General features: G+C 36.6%; 2 protein-coding genes across 14 annotated transcripts in view; one reads left to right on the top strand and one right to left on the bottom strand.

The window, feature by feature from the left end:
- The first annotated feature begins 448 nt into the window (after positions 1–448).
- Positions 449–6,879, top strand: LOC125666587 (galactosylceramide sulfotransferase-like). Of its 2 annotated transcripts, none has more exons than XM_056151718.1 (2): positions 449–594; positions 5,704–6,879. In XM_056151718.1, exons 1-2 carry the CDS (start codon positions 485–487, stop codon positions 6,839–6,841), a joined length of 1,248 nt encoding a protein of 415 aa, XP_056007693.1. In that variant the 5' UTR covers positions 449–484; the 3' UTR covers positions 6,842–6,879. The 2 variants fall into 2 exon arrangements, with proteins under 2 accessions (XP_056007693.1, XP_048755729.2); XM_048899772.2 differs by lacking the exon at positions 449–594 and adding an exon at positions 627–1,102.
- A 6,869-nt stretch (positions 6,880–13,748) lies between these two features.
- The window catches only part of LOC125666588 (nostrin-like), a 39,034-nt gene continuing 27,290 nt past the window's right edge, over positions 13,749–25,492 (bottom strand). For all 12 annotated transcript variants that reach the window (XM_048899779.2, XM_056151656.1, XM_056151651.1 and 9 more), the window contains 6 exons: positions 25,303–25,411; positions 24,756–24,844; positions 23,818–23,946; positions 20,334–20,466; positions 18,158–18,262; positions 13,749–17,944 (listed from right to left, as the gene is read on the bottom strand). In XM_048899779.2, coding sequence (XP_048755736.1) covers positions 17,841–17,944; positions 18,158–18,262; positions 20,334–20,466; positions 23,818–23,946; positions 24,756–24,844; positions 25,303–25,411 — 669 coding nt within the window. In that variant the 3' untranslated portion in view covers positions 13,749–17,840. The remainder of the gene's footprint in view (positions 17,945–18,157; positions 18,263–20,333; positions 20,467–23,817; positions 23,947–24,755; positions 24,845–25,302; positions 25,412–25,492) is intronic.

A 25,492-nucleotide genomic window follows, 5' to 3' on the forward strand; every position in this document is an offset into this window, starting at 1 on the left:
GAATTGCAACCGGTATTTTGTGTGAGCTATACCTGAAACAGGCAGAGGAAATCTTCATATTCTCGTCATTTCGGATTACTTCACGAAATGGACGGAGGAAATCTTCATATTCTCGTCGTTTTTGGATTACCTCACGAAATGGACGGAGGAATTAGAGCAGAAAAGTTTGGTGTTCCATCCATTATTCGGTTCGCATAAACAAACCTAGGAGATGTACAGGTTGTTGGGTACACCGTAATAGTGCGGACTGGTTAAGGAGATGTACCGCCTGCTGGGTACACCGTAATAGTGCGGACTGGTTAAGGAGATCCGATTGCTGGGTACCCGTAATAGTGCGGACTGGTTAAGGAGATCCGATTGCTGGGTACACCGTAATAGTGCGGACTGGTTAAGGAGATCCGATTGCTGGGTACCCGTAATAGTGCGGACTGGTTAAGGAGATCCGATTGCTGGGTACCCGTAATAGTACGGACTGGTTAAGGAGATGTACCGGTTGTTGGGTACCCGTAATAGTGCGGACTGGTTCAGCGTTTTAACCGCACACTGCTTATGTCCGAGAGAATCGGCGATATTTGGATTTATACAGTACTACATGTACAATACTTGATTTTTTAAAATTTACACACACACTCTCTCTCTCTCTCTCTCTCTCTCTCTCTCTCTCTCTCTTATTCCCCTGACAAGTATGTATGGATTTGTTTTTATGTGGTAAAACGATTTGCGTTAATCGACCTTTTGTTTACAATTAAAGCACGATATTCTTTTATTCAAAGTCCTCGGTTCCAATATCGACCAGTTGATGTAGGCCATAACTCCATATGTCTCCAAACTGATCGTATTTATTGCTCCATGTGGATGAACAAAGACCGAGGCGTTCCCCAATCTATACATCTCCCTCTTTATTTCTCTACATTTAACGTTATTTTCCATAAAATGTGGCATGTGTCAAAAGATTTCAGAGTGAAACTCTATGAGCTCCTGAATTAAATTATGAACAAGGAAAGGGGTTAATTATTTATTTTCAGTTAACAGTACTATGTGACATTTGGGAACGGCTGACCTTTGTCTTAGTTTTTAAGAAAATGGCATACTTTCGCACAAGGTAACTTAAAATTTTATTGTATTTATTTTCTTGATTCCTTGAGAGAGAAAAAGGAGAAATAGACATTCCGTACTTTCACAAAAACATTCTTTGTCGAAATAATACTATAAAAGCAGAGATTGATTTGACGGAAAATAAGTTCATGAAAACTTCTAAAGTTGCATGTTTTGGATTTATTTAGAAAATCGGCTATAGGTATGAATAGCACATTATTTTTTGTGGTTCTTTTAGACCTTGGGTTTTGTATACAATAGTCATTAAGGTACTAACTAGATTAAAACAAAAACTACAATATTAGCTGGCCTTGTGATCCCACCGGGTTCTTACTCACTGTACGTACAGAAGATTTACCGGGAGATCTAAAGTTTATCGTTCCAGAAATGTTGACGAGCGGGCAGCCACCTTGTCAAAAATTTCGGAATTTTGTTGTTGAAATATTGTACATTGTGGACCCCAATACCACTCTAGTTGGATGTCGATTTAAAGTATCATATAGGCACATTCACCATTTTAACAATTTTATAAATTTTAGAAACTTTTGAACATTTTATATTTTGTTCTTTTTCATGCACAATTTCTAAGATTTTAAAAACCCAACAATAGGTTCCTCGTACTTTGTCGAGTAGTCTGTGCCCCCTTTGACATTTTTTTCTTTCAAACCTGAGAAAATCAATTAGTGTCCCGCAAATCAATGAAGCCGGTAACATTAGAGTAATTTGTTCAGAAAACTGAATTGCCTTATATGCCATTTAACGGTGGGTTTTTTTTGGGGGGGGGGGGGGCGTGGATTTTTTTTTTTTTTTTTTTTTTTTTTTTTTTTTTTTTTTGCGTTATAAGTAAAATCCCAAAGTAAACTGCGTCCTTTTGATATCAGTTCTAATAATAGTTTGGGTTTTTTTCACACTCCTCGACAAGATGAACTCTATGGCTGGACAGGGGACGCTATCTTGAATCGTCCAGTTACTTTTCCCCCGGAAGTCAAGCAATAAAGTCGTGTATCCGTCTTCCGTCCTGTTTTCAGGTAAAGAAACTTACTTATTTTTTGGTATCAATTTTCCAGCACTTTTTTTTATTCATGTTGATCTGTTTTTGGTGAATTATTGGACAGAAACGTTTTATTCCAACGCTTGTGAAATCTAAATCGTCTAATGAACTTATGTTAATTCATGATTCATTAATTACCAGAAAATGTTTTCTCTAATCATTCCTTTTTTTAGTACAACGTTTTAAATACATCTTATTTTGTATGATGCGTTTTCTTTGTTAAATGTCTAGATCGTGTTATTCTATGTGTATCGGTTTTCTTTGTTATAACTAAATCCCGTGCGAAATGAAACGACAAACATTCGGTTAGGTTACAAATACTTTATTTCATGTCCAATATGCAATTCCTGCAAATGTGAATAATTATTTCTTCACGATTATTTTTCTTTTTGTGTTCTCACGTTGTCCTCATCGTTGTCAACCTCACAAGATTATATTTCACAATTCAGTACAGGTGCACTGAAACTAGAATTTTGTAAACAAAGTAGAAAAGGTGTGTTGTAGTTGTTTTGTAGTGTTTCATTTCACTAGTTATTATAGATTTTGTTTGCGTAATGTAGCTTTTGCTCGAACCTCCCCCTTTTCTCTTTGATAACCGGAAATGATGTCCATCAACCGGAAGTCCCTCTCACATAGGTCTGTTAATGTATATAATTTGATCGAAAATCAATATCCCACGGTGATGAAGACAATGTCAGAACACAACAAGAAAAATAATCGTAAAGAAATAATCATTCACATTAAATTTGCAGAAATTGCATACTCGCACTGGATTTAGTTACAACAAAGAAAGAAATAAATATTTATTCGTGCATAGCTTTACATGAGAAGCGAGAGCGCTACCTTTGCGCTACCCGGACGCCCTTAAGTAATGATCAAGAAAAAAACCCAGTAAACATGGAATAGCATTATTTGGAATTTGACATTTAACGAAGAAAACGCATTATATAAAATAAGATATATATAAAATATTGTTGTGCAAAACAAGGAATAAATAGAGAAAGCGTTTTCTGGTAATTGATGAATCATGAATCAAAATAATTTCTATAGGAGTAATGAGATTGATCACTGTTCGTTATCTTCACCTTTATAGGAGTTATGAGATTGATCACTGTTCGTTATCTTCATCTTTATAGGATTTATGAGATTGGTCACTGTTCGTTATCTTCACCTTTATAGGAGTTATGAGATTAATCACTGTTCGTTATCTTCACCTTTATAGGAGTTATGAGATTGATCACTGTTCGTTATCTTCACCTTTATAGGAGTTATGAGATTGATCACTGTTCGTTATCTTCACCTTTATAGGAGTTATGAGATTGATCACTGTTCGTTATCTTCACCTTTATAGGAGTTATGAGATTGATCACTGTTCGTTATCTTCATCTTTATAAGAGTTATGAGATTGATCACTGTTCGTTATCTTCACCTTTATAGGAGTTATGAGATTGACCACTGTTCGTTATCTTCACCTTTATAGGAGTTATGAGATTTATCACTGTTCGTTATCTTCGCCTTTATAGGAGTTATGAGATTGATTACTGGTCGTTATCTTCACCTTTATAGGAGTTATGGGATTGATCACTGTTCGTTATCTTCACCTTTATAGGAGTTATGAGATTGATCACTGTTCGTTATCTTCACCTTTATAGGAGTTATGAGATTGGTCACTGTTCGTTATCTTCACCTTTATAGGAGTTATGAGATTGATCACTGTTCGTTATCTTCAGCTGTATAGGAGTTATGAGATTGATCACTGTTCGTTATCTTCACCTTTATAGGAGTTATGAGATTGATCACTGTTCGTTATCTTCACCTTTATAGGATTTATGAGATTGGTCACTGTTCGTTATCTTCACCTTTATAGGAGTTATGAGATTGATCACTGTTCGTTATCTTCACCTTTATAGGAGTTATGAGATTGATCACTGTTCGTTATCTTCACCTTTATAGGAGTTATGAGATTGGTCACTGTTCGTTATCTTCACCTTTATAGGAGTTATGAGATTGATCACTGTTCGTTATCTTCAGCTGTATAGGAGTTATGAGATTGATCACTGTTCGTTATCTTCACCTTTATAGGAGTTATGAGATTGATCACTGTTCGTTATCTTCACCTTTATAGGAGTTATGAGATTGGTCACTGTTCGTTATCTTCACCTTTATAGGAGTTATGAGATTGATCACTGTTCGTTATCTTCACCTTTATAGGAGTTATGAGATTGATCACTGTTCGTTATCTTCACCTTTATAGGAGTTATGTTCATTATCTTCACCTTTTATTAGACGATTTAGATTTCACAAGCGTTGGAATAAAACGTTTCTGTGCAATAATTCACCAGAAAACAGATCAACATGAATAAAAAAAGTGCTGGAAAATTGATATCAAAAGTGAAAACATAAGTAAAAGTTTGTTTATCTGAAAACAGGACGGAAAACGAATACACGACTTTACTGCTTGACTTCCGGGAGGGGGGGGGGGTGACTGGACGATTCAAGATAGCGTCCCCCTGTCCAGCCATAGAGTTAATCTTGTCGAGGAGGGGTGTGAAAAAACTTACTATTGTAATTGATATCAAAGGGACGCAATTTACTTTGGGATATTTTACTTAAAACGCGAGGGAAACAAAAAAAATAACCAAAAAAAAAAAAAAAAACAACAACAACCAAAACCGGTAAATAGCATATAAGGAAATTCAGTTTTCTTGACTAATTACTCTAAAGATACCGGCTTCATTGATTTGTGGGACACTAATTGATTTTCTCGGGTATGAAAGAAAAAATGTCAAAGGGAACACAGACTACTCGACAAAGTATATCAACTCATGACAAAGACATAAAATATGTACGAAGGAATGTGCATGGCACATACTTTTAAGTAAAATTGCAGATAGTCTTTTACCAAAATGATCCCCAGAGTAAGGGTTCTGACCCCAGGGTGGGGCCAAACTTAGTGCATAGTATTTATGTGTAAGTTTGCTGATACTGTATAAAATCTAAATGCATACTTAGGAATAGCAGAAAAGAATGTACAAAAAAAAAATGGTGAATTTCACAACCCAGGGTTATGACTTTAGGATGGGTCCAAATTAGTCATATCTTTTGATGTTTTAATGTTAATACGCCTATTATTTAAAGCCTTTTATCAGTGTAGGCACTTTTGAAGGCAGTGAAGCTTTAAGAACACATCTTGTTTTATACTGTTGCTGAACATTAAAATTTAGCTTAGATATTCAGAACTGGAATTTTTTTAAGATTTCATAGCCCATCGAAGTAGTGATACCTCTTCACTAGTATTCTGGTGACCAATAAGGCCTGTGGGCCTCTTGTTTTATCATCAAAATCTTAGAAATTGTGCATGAAAAGAACGAAATATAAAATGTTCTAAAGTTTATAAAATTGTTAAAATGGTGAATGTGTCTATATGATACAAGTAACAATTCGAATACAAATTGCCATCGGTGTTCACTGACGATTCCTGTAATTACATACTATTTAATTATGTACATATTCGTGAAGACAATTCCTTGTAATTACGTAAGTATTTAATTTTGTAGATATCTGAGAAGAAACTCCCTAGTGTTGCTGACAATACTCGTAGCTTTTCTCCTTGTAACAGACGTCTATTTCACTTATACGTATACACACGTCGCCCCGGATTCCATTTTGAACACCCACGTACCTCGCCATCACATTGCCTATGTCAAAGTTCACAAAGCAGCAAGCTCGACCATTCAGAATATATTACTCCGATACGGATACGTTCGGAACATGATCTTTGTTCTGGGGCGTAACGCTAACGTGTATCCAAATGTTATCAGCATTACTGAGTCTGTGACAGAATACAATATAGAACCCCCACCTGTCAACAAAACGTTCGACATCTTGTGTAGCCATGTGATTTACAACCGCGCTTCTTTTCGCGCCATCATGCCACGTGATACAATTTACTTGGCATCCGTTCGAGAACCCTTTGAAATTTTCATATCGACACTGCATTATTTTCGGCCGCCATATATATTTGACATCAATGTTACGGATCCTATTTCAGTGTACCTTGAAAATCCATCAAAATACGAACCCATGGTGAAAAATTCGTTAACAAACAACAGAATGGCATTTGAACTTGGTTTCCCTCTTCATTTGTTTCATTCAAGGAATTGGACCGGAATTCAAAACTATCTGGAAAAGCTGGACAGAGAAATGGATTTGATATTAGTGGTAGAACTGTTAGAAGAGTCTGTTGTGTTATTAAAACGACTTTTAAACTGGAAATTACAAGATGTTCTTTATGTTCCAAAAAATACCTTCAAAGCATTGCGCAATGAAACAAAAGCTCTGCTTAACAAAAAATTTCATCTTATAAAAGGTGCTAAAGAAAAGTACAGGGCCTGGGCCGATCTAGACTACATTTTGTATGATTTTGCAGTAAAAAGACTGCAGCGCCAAATTCGGGGTCAAGATCCGAACTTCGAGGTTGAAGTTAAGCATTATAAAATCGTCAGGAAGAAAGTGGAGGATTTCTGTTTGAACGAGAGCAAGCCCTACAGGAGAGCGAGGCTTGTGATTCCCCCATCTGTATGGAACGAGGAGTTTGTGGTGGACTCTGTGATGTGTTCTCAGATGATATTACGAGAGGCATATTTTATTCAGGAGATCAGATATAAACAGTATGGCATTTTACCAAAAGAGTGAACATTTATTAAAATTTGATACATCCAATGTGAGTGATTGATTGTATCTTGTTTAATGTTTCTCTCGAGAATCTTTCACTCGTATGGAAACGTCATCATTACTGGTAAAGGACTGCAAAATTTAGGCCTATGCTGGGCGCTTACAGCCTTTGGGCAGGAAGGGACCTTTATCGTACCACACCTGCTGCGATACGGGGCCTCAGTTTTTGCGATCTCATTCGAAGGACTGCCCCAATTAGTCGCTTCTTACGACAAGCAAGGGGTACTGAGGACCTATTCTAACCCGGATCCCCACGGGATTCTCTTCATGAGGAATCAAAATGTGAAATATCAAAACCCTATCCCCCTTGGTTTAGAAGATATAGCCCAGGTTAAAGGTTTTTTTTTTAAAAGTAGGTTAAAGTCAACAGTAAAGGTCATTGATCAAAAGTCTTGGTACCAAAACAAAGGTCTCTTAATGAGGCATCTATATGTGAAATATCAAAACCTCCTTGGTTCAAAAGATACAGCTCAGGTTAAAGGTTTTTAAAAAGTAGGTTAAATTTAAGTCAACAGTTAAAAACAAAGGTATCTTCATAAGGTATCTATATGTGAAATATTGAGACCAAAATTCCCCTTGTTTCAAAATATATAGCCCAGGTTAAAGTGTTTTCCTTAAAGTGTGACGCCGACACCGGGGTCATGACAATAGCTCTCCGGACAGTCGAAATGGATCAAAATTGTAACATATCTAGAGTGATCAACAAGGAAGCTAAATAGCAAGTTTCAGTTTGATATGTGACAGAGAAATGAAATTAGAAACAGAAAACCCCGAACAGACGGACGGACGGACAGACATCGCTGTACCATAATACGTCCCATCTAAAGACGGGAGTGTAAAAATAGGTCAGCTAATACAGGAGCACAATTCATGTCCGGAACGCACACTCAGTGTGTTTAGCTTACATGTAGCAAGTCGTGCTGCTGCGAATTTGGTATTGCAGAAAAATGAGCCGTATCTTGTTACACCAGCCGTGTGCTTTATCTGATCGGTACCACTGCTTTGAACCGAACATGACCTTGCCTAGTTTTTTGTCTGGTTGGTAGGGTTTTCGTCCCGTCGAGAATTTTTTCACTCATACTCAGACGTCACAAGCTGTAGGTGAAGTGCCATAAATTTAGACCTATGCTTAGCGCTTACGACCGTAACAGTCAAGGTTCTTTAACGTGCCAACGCCTGCCGTGACACAGGACCTCCGTGTTTAAGGTCTTAGCCGAAGGACCCATGATTCTCACTTCTAAATGACGAGCGTTTGGCGAAAGAGCAATCACTACCTGTGTTTACGTATTAGGTTTGACACGACCATGGATGGCACCAGCGGAGCTCAAACTCACGACATGCATGTACCAGTTACAGAACGAACGCTGATACTACTGAGCTGCCTGGTAAAAATCTCTGTGTGTTGTAGATATACACCTGTTGTAGTGTAGTGTATGTGTGCTAGATCTATTATTTGATTATTGTGTATTGACACAGGAGACCTAAATCAAGTTTTGGAGCTCTATTTTTAGAACGGTGTTTGGGTTGATTGATTGATTGATTGAATAATTGTTTAACGTCCTTCTCGAGAATATTTCACTCATATGGAAACGTCACCACTGCCGGTGAAGGGCTGTAAAATTTAGGTATATGCTCGGCGTTTATGGCCTTTGATCAGTGAGGGATCTTTATCGTGCCACACCTGCTATGACAAGGGACCTCTGTTTTTGCGGTCTCATCCGAAGGACCGCCCCCGTTTAATCGCCGTCTACGACAAGCAAAGGATACTGAGGACCTATTCTAACCTGGATCCCCATGTGATCGGTATTTGGGAATGTAAAAAAGCAACCTTTTCTAGAAACGGACTTTGCAAACATGTTTTATTATAAATGGAGAATGAATTTTGTTATTATAAGCACTCCCCAGAATGACATTGGATGTCACACTACGTAAGCACCGAGCATAGGTCTGGATTTTGCAATCCTTCACCGGCAATGATGACGTCTCCACGTGTGAAAAATTCTCGAGAGATAGACGTTAAACAATATAAAATCAATCATGAAGAGACCTTTGTTGTGGTACCAAGACTTTTGACCTAGTGACCTTTACTGTGGACTTTTACCTACTTTTTAAAAACTTTAACCTAGATTATATCTTTTGAATTAGGGGGAAAGGGTTTTGATATTTCACATATAGATGCCTCATGAAGAGACCATTGTTTTGGTAGTAGACATTTGACCTAATGATCTTTGCCTTGAACTTTGACCTACTGTTCAAAAAAATTAACCTTGTTTCTATCTTTTGAACCAAGAGTGATAGGACTGTGATGTTTCAAATAAAGATGCCTCATTAGAAGACATTTCTTTTGTTACCAGAACTGTTGACATTGGACCTTGAGCTACTTTTCAAACAACATTAACCTTGGATATACCTTTTAAACCAAAAGGATAGGGATTTGATATTTCATGTTTAAATGCCTCATGATCAGGCCTTTGGTATGGTATCAAATCTTTTGGCCTAGTAACCTTGGACTTTGACCTATTTTTCAAAATCTCTAACCTTTTGAACAAACGGTTATTGTAGAGTCATGCTTCCCGGCGATCTATGTTGTGTTCCTGTTTGAAAATTATTGTTATATGGAGGGTACATAATTTGTCCGGCAAACTCCTCCCACAACTTTCAAGTGAGGACCATCTTGTTTTACAGAGTGTTTGTATGGATATTGAAGGTGTTCATGTGGCAAGGATTTTGATATTTTCTTTAGTTTTTTTTTTTTTTTTTTTTTTTTTTTTTTTTTTTTTAGAAAATCACAGGTTCTTGAACTTAGACAGTTTTGCGGAAATATTGCATAGAGAGTAGATGATTTGTCGTTTATTTTTCGTTCCACAGTTTTCAAGTGAGAACCTTCTTATTTTACAGAGTATTTGTATGGGTGTGAAAGATGTGCATGTAGCAAAAATTTTGATTGCTTTCAATTCTTAAGAAAATTACAGGTTGTTCAACGTAGTTCATTTTGAGGAAATATTATATTAAATAAAGAACATGGTTTTTCCTTATAACTCCTCTCACTACGGTATACTACGGTATTTGTGAAGAACTTGAAGATGCATAGTGCAAGGATTTTGATTCTAAACAATTTTTTAATTTTCTTTGACATTTTGAATGCTGAGGGGTTGTTGAACTTGGTCAAATTTGGGGACATAATTTACACACAGAACTCTTGGTTTGTCTACCTACCTCCTGTCACAGTTTTAAGCTAAGACCCTTTATTCATATTATGCAAAGAAAGTATGTCACAGCCTGATGATGGCTGATACTACCTGAAGCATAGTTCTACAAATTATGGCTTAAGAGAAACACCGTATGTAAGTATTTTCACGGGCGTATTATGTACCATTTGCGGTACTCGTGGTCTGACGAGGCAAAATTTATTGAAAAGCTTCTACGTGAGAAGAAAAAGTCTCTTGCTGTGGCCTTCAATTCAACATTTGGATATATCGACGGCGTTTTATCTATTAACAATATTTTTCGTTCATATGTCGATTCGATATATCCCTGTGATCTCGAATAAAGCACCACAGAGTCTTCCACATCTGTTTTATGGTAAGATATTTTATTGAGCATTATGTTTTCGGTAAACTAACAACTCAACTTTATGACAAACGGCATGAATTCAGCTTCTCCATCGTCATCTTCCCATATTTATGTAGCAGTATTCCATGATCACCTGTATGTAATGTTTATGTTTCTCAACAGATTCGATATGCAAGAGCTTGTTCTACGTGCGATCAATTTTTAAATCGAGGGAGGCTACTGACAAACAAGTTGATGTTATAGGGGTTTCAGCAGTGTCCTTGATGAAAGTCAATATTTAGTAAAATATATGTTCGTTTTAACGACCTAATTTACAAAAAACAATTGTCATAAGGTCGAATGTGGTCTGACATGATTCATACCAACTGCTAGGCCGTTCTTTTAATTATTAATTTTGACTACGGGTTATTCCGTTTACCTGGTCAAGATATAGGGTTCACAGCAGATGTGACCGGTCAAGAGGGGCACCCGATCCCACCTCTGGTATATCCAAGGGTCCGTGTTTGTCTGATCCCACCTCTGGTATATCCAGGGGTCCGTGTTTGTCTGATCCCACCTCTGGTATATCCAGGGGTCCGTGTTTGCCCTACTCTCCATTCTGTATTCTTTATAGGAGTTATGAGATTGATTACTGTTCGTTATCTTCACCTTTCCACCTTCATTTTTGACCTGCGTGCATTGATTAAATTATAGATAGTATTAATTATTCTGCTGAACCGATGCGCGCAATTTAATTGAATTATTGCTCTCTTTATTATTTATTATTAATATAATTATTTGATACATCAATTTAATTAAGACACGCCTAATTGATTATCGCTCTCTTTAATTGAGTTAATGCTGTCATGAATTCAATTGAGGTATGCAATAATTTTGTGAGAGCAAATGTATATCTAATTAGTAATATCTTCAATTCAACATATTCACAATTGAACTGAATAATCGTAATAATTATTCCTTATATAATATTGTCGTAAATAAGAAAGGGCAAACTTATTGTATTCGCTTCTGCTGGCGTCGAATGCTGAATTCTATTTCAAGGCGCAATCACTCACAACTCTTTTCAAGAAAAGAAATGTCCTCAATGTGCATTTCTTCCATTGGCTCATAAATCAGTAAGCAGGAAAAAAAAACCTACTTTTGATTCAATTATTTTTGATCCCACTCATCTGTTACCAAATCTAAATAACATGTCTGGATTCAGCTGTTTTAACTACACGACTTTAGATTGATAATAATAATAATTAAAATGTGATTATATATATTCACAATACAATCGCAATGTACCACGGACTAAATTCGAAGCGCGCTTCATTTTCTACAGAAATAACAGAACATATCTCTAAGTGTGGATAGTGTGTGTAGATCTTAAACATATCTCTAAGTGTGGATAGCGTGTGTAGATCTTAAACATATCTCTAAGTGTGGATAGTGTGTGTAGATCTTAAACATATCTCTAAGTGTGGATAGCGTGTGTAGATCTTAAACATATCTCTAAGTATGGATAGCGTGTGTAGATCTTAAACATATCTCTAAGTGTGGATAGCGTGTGTAGATCTTAAACATATCTCTAAGTGTGGATAGCGTGTATAGATCTTAAACATATCCACCTCCCCTCTATTTCCCCGCCGATCACCATCATAAAGCGTTCTGCATAGCCACTACCCACTTTCTACTTTCTGTAAGCTTTTGAGATGACCACTTGTGAGATACTATTTGCATATTGAAGTCTAGAAGGGAGGGGAGGTGGTATTTTTAAGATCTATACACGCTATCCACACTTCAGGTGTCTGTACATACAACATATAAATAATCCCCAACGCCTGTTACACGCACGCAAGACTTTAAAGAAGCATTAAACTCCAGAAATGCTTTACTCGATTTTAATCTATGTAGTTAAACACCAGCTGTTTGATATGGATGACTGTCTCGACTTCGGGTTATAATAGGTCCTCAGTACCCTTTGCTTGTCATAAGAGACGACTAAATGGGGCGGTCCTTCGGACGGGATCGTAAAAACTGTGGCCCCGCGTCACAGTAGGTGTAGCACAATAAAGATCCCTTCCTGCTCAAAGGCCGTAAGCGCCGAGCATAGGCCTAAATTTTGCAGCCCTTCACTGGCAATAGTGGTCTCCACATACTTACAAGTGAAAAATTCCCGGGTGGGAATATGCAACCAACCCACCTGTCTCGACTTTAATGCAGGAAAAATGAACAATTTTGGTAGAAGCCTTCCAGAGTGCATTTAGATTTTCTTACAGATGTGCAGGTACATGTATAGAGAATTTCCCCCCCCCCAAAAATGGTCAATTTTTGGCAATATTTGCTTCGTCCCTAAAGCCCAAGGTGTGCAGGAGTCCTGAAATCTACAATATATATCCCCTTTGTTCTAAAGATGCTTCATTACAAATTTGACAAAATTGCTACCTGTAGTATGTACCCCACTGCCACAAAAACAGCTGAAGCACAGAAGCCCCATAACTCTTGTAAAATTTGTCAAATCAAAATCGTGGTGTAAAATAATCAACTACATTTGGTGACTAACAATCCTGCAATGTCAACAAAGTCCGTACAGCCGTGTCCAAGTGGTTGCATCCACAAAGTGTTCCTATAGTGTAGCATGTACAAATTCAACAAAGTCCAATACATGTAACTCCTGTAAAATTTGTCAAATCAAAATGGCAGTGCAATATGATCAACTACATATGGTGACTAACAATCCTACACAACTTCAACAAAATCCGCTGAGCGGTTTCTGAGGAGTTGCGTCCACAAAGTGTTTCTGTAGTGTAGCAATTACAAATTCAACAAAGTTATATAACTCCTGTAAAAGGTGAAGTTAACGAACAATGATCAATCTCATAATTTAGGAATACAAAATAGAGAGTCGGGCAAAGATATGCAGAAGAACCTCCTGCATATCAAATCAGTTGAGAGATTTAAACACCATATGCAGGTGATAATGGAATATTACTACATAAATATGGGAAGTTGTAAAATTTGTTGAATCAAAATACCAAAATCCTGCAAAATTTGAACAAAATCCGTTGAGTGGTTTCCGAGGAGCTGTGTTGCGGCAGGGGATGAAAAGAACTGAAAGGGTAGTTATCAAGAATTAAAAAAATGTTCCATTGCTAATGCACGTCAGACGCAGACCAATAGCAATAGGTCACCTGAGTTACTCACTTGAACTTATAGCTCAGGTGAGTTGAAGAATAAGATGTGATATTCTAAAAGTAAATTCCATAAACTTCTTTGACACATGGAAAAATGTAATTAATCAAAATTAAGCAGCTTTTGGATTAATTATTTTAATTTTTCATTAACAAAACAATCTACAGCTTTATAAACGATGAAATGAACAATATATATAGTCCATGAGAACAAATTACAGAGTTTACAACAAATTACAGAGTTTACAACTTCTTCAACAGCAAATCAAAATTTCCTCATCTAAAATCAAGCACTCTCTAACGTGTGATCATTGTCGGATACCCCCCGCTGATCTCGTCTTCAACTCATCATGTGACGAGTGGATTACGAGATCAGTCGTGAGCATCCGACTGTGACATGCACTCTGCAGTTGCAAAGACCGATCTGGGATTTTTCCAGTTATTCAAACAAAACTCACAACTTTGGAGTATTTTAATAACGACTCTCAATAAATTAACCGTGGAATGTAAACAGCTACTCTATATATAATTATCTAAACACAAAACATCCAGAAACATTTTTAAAAAAAGATGACTACTTACATAAGAATATATAGCTATCCTGGGTGAAGTCTTGGGGCAGTTTAATACATCATTTTAAAAGTTACACTGCTTTATAGAATATTCTACAAATTATTCTGGTACATGGTTGCAAAACATCTTACGAAAATCCATACTATGCGTTTATTTTCTTACTCCTCAACGTAGTGAGTGGGCTCACATCAAAAGTAATATTTTTCATAACACTGTCTGGTATGGCTGTATAATAAACTGGACACACCCCCCTCTCCCCCCGACATTCTGTCAGCAGACTGATTACAATAGTCACATGTTTTTTCTATAACTTAAGGAAGTACTCTACATCGTCATAAAGGCTGACTTCCTTTTAAAAAATGGATAATAGATATAAATATCAGCAATATTTGTCTATTCATTTAGAGATCTATCGCCTAGCTGAGTAGCTCAGTAGGTTAACACGTCAACTGCTGAACTGTAGATCGCGGGTTAGAGTCCAGTAGGGGTTTTAAATTTGTTGCAGATTGCTTTCTATTAAAACTGCATTTTTTTGACTAATTAAAGTAGATTTGAAAGTTTTCAATTTCAAAATATTGTTGTACATATCCTCCACTTTTTCATCCATATATAAAATTTCCCTGGTGTAGCATACCTCCTTAATAACAAGACTGCACTTTAAGTCAATATATAATGAAATTCCTACTTTCATACGGAACAAAGTCCTTGGAATTAAGAAAAAGAAAGAAATAAGAGCTATTCTGAACAAGATCAATGCCCCTGTGGAGCAGAATTAGAATTGGGTAGATTTGAAAAACTGCACAATCAATAAGGATTTTCTTACTACATGGCAAGTCTGTGTTAAGCATAGCGACTCCCAGTGAAAATGGTAAGCACTTATGGCATGGAAACTGTTTTTTTTATCTCCGAGTCCAGCTTCCCTTGAACTTTTGATCCCAAAATCACTGGAGATGATTTTTGTATAATGGATTGACCTTCGGTGAAAGTGAAATCAATTCTGCCTCAGAAAGTAAATTCAATAATAGCTTTTAAACTAGATAAAACAAGGTGCATCTTACAGACTAGATTCCCCATACTTAGTGCGCTGTTAGCCACGTATGTAAGAAGATTAAGGAGGTATATACTACTGTGGGATATATATGTGATAATGTGGCGTTGGCAATTTGCCTAATGTTAAAAAAATGGCATTTTCATGTAAAATCATTAGGTCTCAGGAAAATACATCAGAATCACTGTTGGACATCAGTGCCAGCTCAAAATCTTCTGATCGAGGCAACCAGACATGACAGTTTCTGATTTTACTTTTGCATCTATTGCATACATCTGTCTGAAAAATTTGTGACAGTATCTTGTTTTCTCCTTAAATCTGTTGAGAAGTAAAGATAATTCTGAACATAATGATAATGATAAAAATACAGAGATACACACAGCTATAGTGCAGAGGTGAGGAACCTAAATATTACCTGTAACTAACGTCAATTACTATCAAAAAACTATTGCAATATCAAAGACAATGGGTTTTTTTAAATATCATACTTATATTCATATTTTGATATATATATTCTTCAATTCAATACTTGATGACAGCATACCAAAATATGACATATTGGTGAACCTTCGGAATGCATTTATCAAAAAATATATACATATGCATCTACAAGCAGTTTTTCTTGGAAGACAATGAATTCACAACTGAGTCAAAAGACAGTGTATCATGTTTCTAATTTACAGGATAGTTTTGTTATATTAAGTGCAATGTCTATTTTCACACAAAAATGTAATATTCCTCTTTCTCCCACTACCAACTTGTGGGTTGTGGGCGTGGACAATTGTATTGAGGGAAACAGCGAATCTTGTCCCTGAGGTAGAATTTCCCTATCCCATGCAAGGACAGTCCACTCCACTTATATTAAAGTCGCTTATATTGTACTACATGTATCTGTTATATTGAAGTTAAAATAAATCCCCCAGTCACAATATTTGTGTAGTTCAGTATTGGTTATCTTGAACTTTGGATATAATGAATAATTCAGGTCCGTCCCCTGACTTTCATTTTATCTGGAGTAGACTGTAAATAATGAAGGATTATTTTCACAGTTTCAACTTTAGTGTATAAATTCAGGAAACTTTGAGAAAACTCTAAATCATTAAAATCCTTCTCTGTACTTAGATGGGCAGTCAAACAGAGCGTATCCGAAAATGGTTTATATTTCATATGCAAACTACCCAAGACTGTCCCCCAGAAAGCTATATAAATAAAAATTTGAAGAAAACAATACAACTTTTTTTTTACCATCTATAAACATACATCATAAAAAATATATGACACAATGAAACATGTCATTGTGATGCAAGACAAGAAAAATCTCACATGGCTGTCTCAGACGGGCAACTTTGGTCTGACACTGGAGATAATGTGAGAAGGAATTATTCCTTACCACATACAGTATATAAAAATGACAGTTTCATCATTCGGATTGGTAAATTTCACTGAATGAATGCAAATGTAAATGCAGATTAAATTGTGATTTAAGTGTGATTTAATCTTAAGAATAAATTGATTATACATGGCATTCGATTTTAACATTAATTCAATTTTTCCATAAATAGTGTACAGTTATTCACATTCTTAAACATAATCAATAGAACTTTCACTGCAAAGTAGCAGATCACTGCACAACTAACACTAATCATATAATCTTTCACTCATTGTGACATATATCAAACCTTCATGTCTCATTCAGAACACAGACAAACACTTCCATCTTCAATATAAATTTCATATGAAATGACTTTTCAATTGCTGAGTTGATAGTTTTAGATTATGAATGCAATAATTAGCAGAATTAGAAGCATTGGAAACATTATGCCCCTAACATTTAATGCATAATATTTTTAATACTGAAAAATATGTACAGCTAGCCCATACAAGGTGAAGCAAGAGCATATTCAGAAACTGACACCTACAGACAGACCTACAGACTACAGACAGACCAAGTACCCACGACCAATTACCCAGTGGTGTCTAGTGAACACAGGTTACGGAAGTCTCAGCTGTATAAAGCATACATATTATGCATTATCAGTAAATATTATAATATGCAAGCTGTATGAACACCAATTAACAACACAAAATAAACAACATTAAAGATATTAACAGGTAGACCCGAATTTTTGCTGGTTTTTTTTAGAACTATACAATCATGATAATGTTCCATTCACTGTCTGCACAGTTTTGAGGAAATACAAAAATGAGATGTTCCCTCAGTGCATGTTTCAGCACATTTTTTGACGAGGTCTTCGTATAGCACTAAATTAATATCATAAGCGCATTTTTTTTCCATTGCGACTTGGTTACACTGTGAAATAGCTGTTCTCTCAAACTCTCACTCGGTAAACAACATCTTCCACAGAAAATGTTTGTTCGGTACCAAGTTATTTCTACACCAAATACTGCACCATCAGTTATAGTCACATGACACCTTTCAGTCACGACTTAGATCCCAATCTTTTGAAAGCCAAGATCCCCCGAGTCTGAAGACATATCCAGATCCAAATTTAGATGCACCGGCTTTTTATATACAACCGTTTTTCAGATGCACTGTCACAGTCCTGATTGATATTAATACTTTGTTACAGAATCATATCTCCTCCACATACGTCGCCGGGAAGATTCCGACCCTTCCATTAAATTCCCCTTGCCACCAGCCATCCATTTGTTTGTCATAAATGTTGATAACATCACCTGTTATTATGGAAACAGGAAAATGCATAGAATTTCACTTTCTCAATTTTCTTCATTTATAATTTTCACATCTACATCAGCTTAAATCAAATATAGTGCACCATGTTTTAAATATAAGAGAAAATTTTACAAATCGATGTAGAGGTTAAGATGAGGTGTGAAGGTTCTTACTTGACCAAGAATTAATATACAAAATGTACTAAAGAGCGTTACCATATTTTATTGTTAACTCATCTCCCTGACCAGCATCGTAATCGTACAGGGCTCGACATCGGCCAATCACATGATTGTCTCCATAATCTTCAAACTCATCGTCCGCTAAAAAAACAAATTTATATTTGTTGCTTCAGATTGATTGATTGATGTTTTCCGCCACACTCAACAATTTTTCAGTTATCTGGTGGCGTCCATTTTTTTTTTGGTGGAAGAAAGAACCCAGATACAATGTACCTGGGAAGAGACCACCGACCTTCTGAGAGTAAACTGGGAAACTTTCTCACTTACCGGCGCGAACGGGATTCGAACCCGCGCCGACAGAGGTGAGAGGCCGTGTGATTTTGAGTGCGATACTCTAACCACTCGACCACAGAGGCCCTTTCTCAGAATAACGGCACATGTACTGCGTAATATGACTGTAGCAGTAACTCTACAGTATATCCTATGATAGTGGTTATTCCACTGGATTGTGTTTCATTCAGTTAAAAGGTTTCTTTTCTCATGAAGACCACCACAGGAAATATTGAATTAAATTACTGGTCTTTTATGTCTCGGATCATCAATTTAAAAATTGACCAAGTTTACATACATTATTGAAAAAACTTGATAAGAGTACTATCATTATTCAGTATTTCCTATGTTAATTTCAAGACAAGTTTTGATTGGTTAACAAGTATAAATTTCCGTAAACTCTGCTGAAGCAGAGGGGAAGGGGGGAGGGGTAAATAATGTAACGTCAGAGTGCATTCTCTTTAAATACAAAAAAACAACCCAAGCATTTTTAGAGTATTGTATAAGCAATACATGTTCCTTACTGGTGACTGCATTAATTAACAGATGTAATATCGAGAGAATGTACATTTCATGTTGTTTGACCTTGTACTGTGACCTAAATTACTTGTACCAAGTCACCATATTTACCAACATCAAATTAGTTTGATGTTTTCTCGTTTTTACAATTGACACATGTAGATTTTATTCGATGAAATATGAAATAGTCTTATTGAACTCTATGATTTTTAAATTCAAGGCACAAACAGGTAATATATTTGAAACGTCACATAGTAAATGGGTTTGATTACTATAACTATAAAAACTACCAAGGACATTTGGAACTCCATCACTGTGCGACGTTCCATATACCTCACAGTTCAAAAAGCACCAAATGGGTCACTGTTTTAGCAAATTATATGCGGGTAAAAAAAAATGCATATGCAACAAAAAACAACACACCCAATATAACATTCATATCTGAATTTTGATTACTTATAAAGGACTTCTGAATCATGACTATTTACAAACTATCAACTATTCGAAGGTCGATTTTGAATACCCACGATTTTAATCAGACTGTAGGAATGCGGTACATTGAGTACTGCCCCCTGATTAGACTTTGCTCAGCAACTATAGAAAAAAATATTGTGTGATTGATACATATTTTCATTGGTATGCTGCTTTTGCGACTGATGAGCTTAAAATGTTAAATTAATGAAGTGATTATTGACACATTCAGCGATCGAGTTTCAGCGACTGCCTTTAATTAAGAAATCCTACAGTCTTTTCATCGCATCACGATCCCAACCACAATAAATATAAATCATAACAATACAAAAGTTCACTTCTTTCACACCTGTAAATTAAATGTTATGAAATTCGCACTTGAGTAGTTTGCCTCTCTGACTCTACACTGCAAGTGTCAAATGAATCCTCGCAAGCATAAACTGAAACAAGTCTGGAAAACCATTGGGACAGACTGACTGACAGATGGACGGACAGACAGAGAAGAAACCTATAGCCCCCTCCGATTTTACAAACCAGTACAGGACAAATAATGATGATCTTACAATGTATTTGTCATGATTTCGTGTATTGTGACGTCATTATTTTCCCCAGCTTCTAAAACACATAAAATATAAGACACGAATTTCCTTATTTTGATCACTAAATAGTTACATATGATTATACCATTTGGTTACACAGGCAATAAATTCGTAATCCAGGTCCAATCAATGGAACAAGAGGATTTACCCCAGGTCGTATTCCAAATGCCCGCAGGCCTCAATGTGTATGGAATAAAACCCAGGGTAATTCCCTGTGCTTGATTAGACTTGGTTAACTAATACTTCACAGGCATTAATATTTGACTTCTAATTCAATTTGGTCTGAATCTTACCAAATGGCTCCTCATAGGGATCTGATTGCGTCTGATTGGCCAGTGCACCCACCGTTACCGAGGTTACATCGTATCCAGAGTTACCCTCCAGGGCGATGTTGATTGGTAGTCGCAGAACACTTGTAGGAATTCCCTATTAAAAAAAACAAATATCAATTCTCAACTTTCGTAAAATTCAGCCACATAACACTTTTAAACAAGAGGCCCATGGGCCACATCGCTCACCTGAGTCACCTTGGTCCATATCAGAAAATTTTCCATATCTATTTGCATGTAAAACCGTAGTCCCTATTATGACCCCAAACCTACCCCTGGAGGCCATGGTTTTTGCAAACTTGAATCTACACTATGTCAGAAAGCTTTCATGTAAATGTGAACTTCTTTGGCCCAATGGTTCTTGAGAAGAAGATTTTTAAAGATTTTCCCTATATATTTGTATGTAAAACTTTGATCCCCTATTGTGGCCCCATCCTACCCCAGGGGGGGCATGATTTTAACAAACCTGAATCTGCACTATATCAGAAAGCTTTCATATAAATCTCAGCTTTTCTGGCTTAGTGGTTCTGGGAAGAAGATTTTTCCTATATATTTGTATGTAAAACTTTGACTCCCTATTGTGGCCCCATCTGACCCCCGGGGGCCATGATCTTAACAATTTATAATCTGCACTATATCAGGACGCTTTCATATAAATCTCAGCTTTTCTGGCTCAGTGGTTCTTGAGAAGAAGATTTTAAAAGATTTTTCCTATAAATTTGTATGTAAAACTTTGATGCCCCCCTTGAGGCCCAATCCAATCCCCGGGGTCCATGATTTTAACAAACTTGAATCTGCACTATATCAACAAACCCTCCCCCCCAAAAAAACCCAAAAAACTTTGACCCCTATTGCGGCCCCATCCGATCCCCGGGGGCCATGATTTTAACAATTTAGAATCTGTACTATATCAGGAAGCTTTCATATAAATCTCAGCTTTTCTGGCTCAGTGGTTCTTGGGAAGAAGATTTTTTAAATATTTTTCCTATATATTTGTATGTAAAACTTTGATCCCCTATTGTGGCCCCATCCGACCCCCGGGGATCATGATTTTAACAATTTATAATCTGCACTATATCAGGAAGCTTTCATATAAATCTCAGCTTTTCTGGCTTAGTGGTTCTTGGGAAAAAGATTTTTAAAGATTTTTCCTACATATTTGTATGTAAAACTTTGATCCCCCCCCTTGTGGCCCCATCCGACCCCCCGGGGGCCATGATTTTAACAATTTAAAATCTGCATTATATAAGGAAGCTTTCATATAAATCTCAGCTTTTCTGGCTCAGTGGTTCTTGGGAAGAAGATTTTTAAAGATTTTCCCTATATATTTGTATGTAAAACTTTGATCCCCTATTGTGGCCCCATCCGACCCCCGGGGGCCATCATTTTAACAATTTAGAATGTGCATTATATAAGGAAGCTTTCATATAAATCTCAGCTTTTCTGGCTCAGTGGTTCTTGAGAAGAAGATTTTTAAAGATTTTCCCTATATATTTGTATGTAAAACTTTGATCCCCCCTTGTGGCCCCATCCGACCCCCGGGGGCCATGATTTTAACAATTTAGAATCTGCATTATATAAGGAAGCTTTCATATAAATCTCAGCTTTTCTGGCTCAGTGGTTCTTAAGAAGAAGATTTTTAAAGATTTTCCCTATATATTTGTATGTAAAACTTTGATCCCCCCTTGTGGCCCCATCCGACCCCCGGGGGCCATGATTTTAACAATTTAGAATGTGCATTATATAAGGAAGCTTTCATATACATCTCAGCTTTTCTGGCTCAGTGGTTCTTGAGAAGAAGATTTTTAAAGATTTTCCCTATATATTTGTATGTAAAACTTTGATCCCCTATTGTGGCCCCATCCGACCCCCGGGGGCCATGATTTTAACAATTTAGAATCTGCACTACTTAATAAAGCTTATCTATAAATTTCATCTTTTCTGGCCCAGTGGTTCTTGAGAAGAAGATTTTTTAATGACCCTACCCTATTTTTACCTTTTCTTGATTATCTCCCCTTGGAAGGTGGCCTGGCCCTTTATTTCAACAATTTAGAATTCCCTTTACCTAAGGATGTTTTGTGCCAACTTTGGTTGAAATTGGCCCAGTGGTTGTTGAGAAGAAGTTGAAAATGTGAAAAAGGGACTGATTCACGCCCCCCCCCCCCCCCCCCCCCCCCCCCTGAGTCTTTGTTTACATAACACAGAATCAAAGCTAAAATATTGCTCTTATCCTTGCATTCAGACGGTCCAAATTTTGGTTGTCAACATTGAATGAGTTATATTTTTAACATCAAAAATGAAAAATATTTCTTTCGAAAAACATGAACCAGTCCCTATAAAGTTTAAAATAGATGTACATTCAATAATAGGCAATGTTTGAATTTTGGTATGTATTGATTAATATTATAGGCTTCAACTTTTGTATATGTAGTAACATGTTTTTCACTGATAATAGAAATATCACTCCAGCATACCATAAACCAAGTTTTATTCACAGCTATTTTATTTCAAGATTCATCTGTGGTAACCTGGTTTGTGACGAGTAATTTTCGTGATCGAGCCTTATTTGAGCGTAAGACAGACATTCAAGGACTGGTTTGTGACGATTAATTTTCGTGATCGAGCCTTTTTTGAGCCTATGACAGACATTTAAGGACTGGTGCACAACGAGAAATATTTGTGATGATGAGGTTCTCGCAAAATTTTCTCCCACGCAAATGAAAGTTGGTATACAGATATATAAATGTAAATACTGCATAGTGTTATAAATGACAAGCTATTAGTGTCGTGCCATGTTCTGATCCATGTAAATCAACCAAAATTCTTATTTGTGAGATTTGAGATCATAAATCCCCACTATACCATGGTTTCACCTACTATGAGTATTTCACAGAAAATTTACTTATCATTTCCCATAAATGTAAAACCTATTGATAAAGTTATTCTCACTATGTTTTCAAAAAATAAAAAAAAAACAGAAAATTACATCCCCATGAAAGCAATCTTTGATATAAAACCAGGGAAATCTCCCCCCATACAAATTAGATTTTGACAGTATTTGTTACTTGTTCCTATTTATCTCTTTGAGTCTTTATGTACTGGTAACTAGGTGTTTTATACCTGTCAATCAATCTGAGTCTCTATGTAAGTGGGTGTCTACCTGTCAATCAATCTGAGTCTCTATGTAAGTGGGTGTCTACCTGTCAATCAATCTGAGTCTCTATGTAAGTGGGTGTCTACCTGTCAATCAATCTGAGTCTCTATGGAAGTGGGTGTGTTTACCTGTCAATCAATCTGAGTCTCTATGTAAGTGGGTGTGTTTACCTGTCAATCAATCTGAGTCTCTATGTAAGTGGGTGTGTTTACCTGTCAATCAATCTGAGTCTCTATGTAAGTGGGTGTGTTTACCTGTCAATCAATCTGAGTCTCTATGTAAGTGGGTGTTTACCTGTTTATCCCTCTGCGTCTCTATGTATTTAGCAAACTTATGTTCCAGTTTGGGTTGACACTCCAGTTTGGCTAACACTGATGCTATCTTATAATGACTAGCCTCTAGAAAATTCATCATAAACATCACCTGAAAAAAATTAAAGAAAAATGAAACAAAATGAATGAACTCTTAGCCACAGTACAGCAGATTCATTACATTTTGTGAGAACTCATTTGATTGAAATTCTCTTTCAATGCCAATTTGTGAGAATGTAATCAAGAATGCTGTATTCTTAATTAATTAATTTTGTGTAACTTGTTGATAAATAAAATCTGAAACTTTTGATCACAGGCAGGCGGTGGGGGTGGGGGTTGTGGGTTGGGGGTAGCTTCATGAGAATTGATTGATAATGGTTTTATGTTTTTGCAATATTTCAGCCATTTTGCAGCATGAGAGACTAAATGTACAAGAATGACACACAGGAAGTATGTGTGATTGACACATGACTGTACAGGAAGTGTGTGTGACTGACACATGACTGTACAGGACATTTGTGTGACTGACACATTATTGTAGAGGAAGTTACTGTGATTAATGCAAGACTATACAGGAAGTTACTGTGATTAACACATGATTGTACAGGAAGTTACTGTGATTATCACATGATTGTACAGGAAGTTACTGTAATTAACACATTATTGTACAGGAAGTTACTGTGATTAACACATGATTGTACAGGAAGTTACTGTGGTTATCACATGATTGTACAGGAACTTACTGTGATTAACACATGATAGTACAGGAAGTTACTGTGATTAACACATGATTGTACAGGAAGTTACTGTGATTAACACATGATAGTACAGGAACTTACTGTAATTAACACATGATTGTACAGGAAGTTACTGTAATTAACACATGATTGTACAGGAAGTTACTGTAATTAACACATGTACCTGACACAGCCTCTGTCTGGCATCCTCCTGAGCGTCCTGATCAGCAAAGTTTGGTCGCTCTTTATACACACCTACTAACTTCTCTACTCCTGTAAATATCAAACGTTAATGAAACATTTATATCCAGATATCAAAATGTTAATGAAACATTTATATCCAGATATCAAAACGGTAATGAAGATATGTCGTAAGAAGTGAATAAATGGGGCAGTCCTTCGGATGAGACCGCAAAAACCCAGGTCCCATGTCACACCCGGTGTGGTACGATAAAGATCCCTCCCTGCTCAAAGGCCATAAGTGCCAAGCACAGACCTAGGTTTTGCCGCCCTTCACCGGCAGTGGTGACGTGTCCATATGAGTGAAATATTCGTGAGAGGACGTTAAACAATATACAAACAACCAACCTAAAGCAGACCATTCATGTCAACCTCAAGAGGAATCATCATGTCAAAAAGAATCCATTATTACAGAAATTTATCAGTATTAGAGTTATCTCCCTTGGAAGTAGAAAGCTCTGCAGCGTTTATATCACTGTAAGCCACCCTACCTTCTTTTCCTTTTTTCTCCCGTTCTAACGACTGTCGTAAATACAGCAGGTAATTCTGTAGCGCATTTTTCCTCCTCTCCCCATTCATTGTGAACTGTAAGTCTTCTGCCTGCAATATTCAAATAATTCGTAATCAAATAGTAGGTCTTTGGCAGGGCTTACAATTTTAACAAGCAGTCAGCCCTGTATG

Source organism: Ostrea edulis, chromosome 10, assembly GCF_947568905.1.
Source record: "Ostrea edulis chromosome 10, xbOstEdul1.1, whole genome shotgun sequence".
Classification (NCBI taxonomy): Eukaryota; Metazoa; Mollusca; class Bivalvia; order Ostreida; family Ostreidae; genus Ostrea; species Ostrea edulis.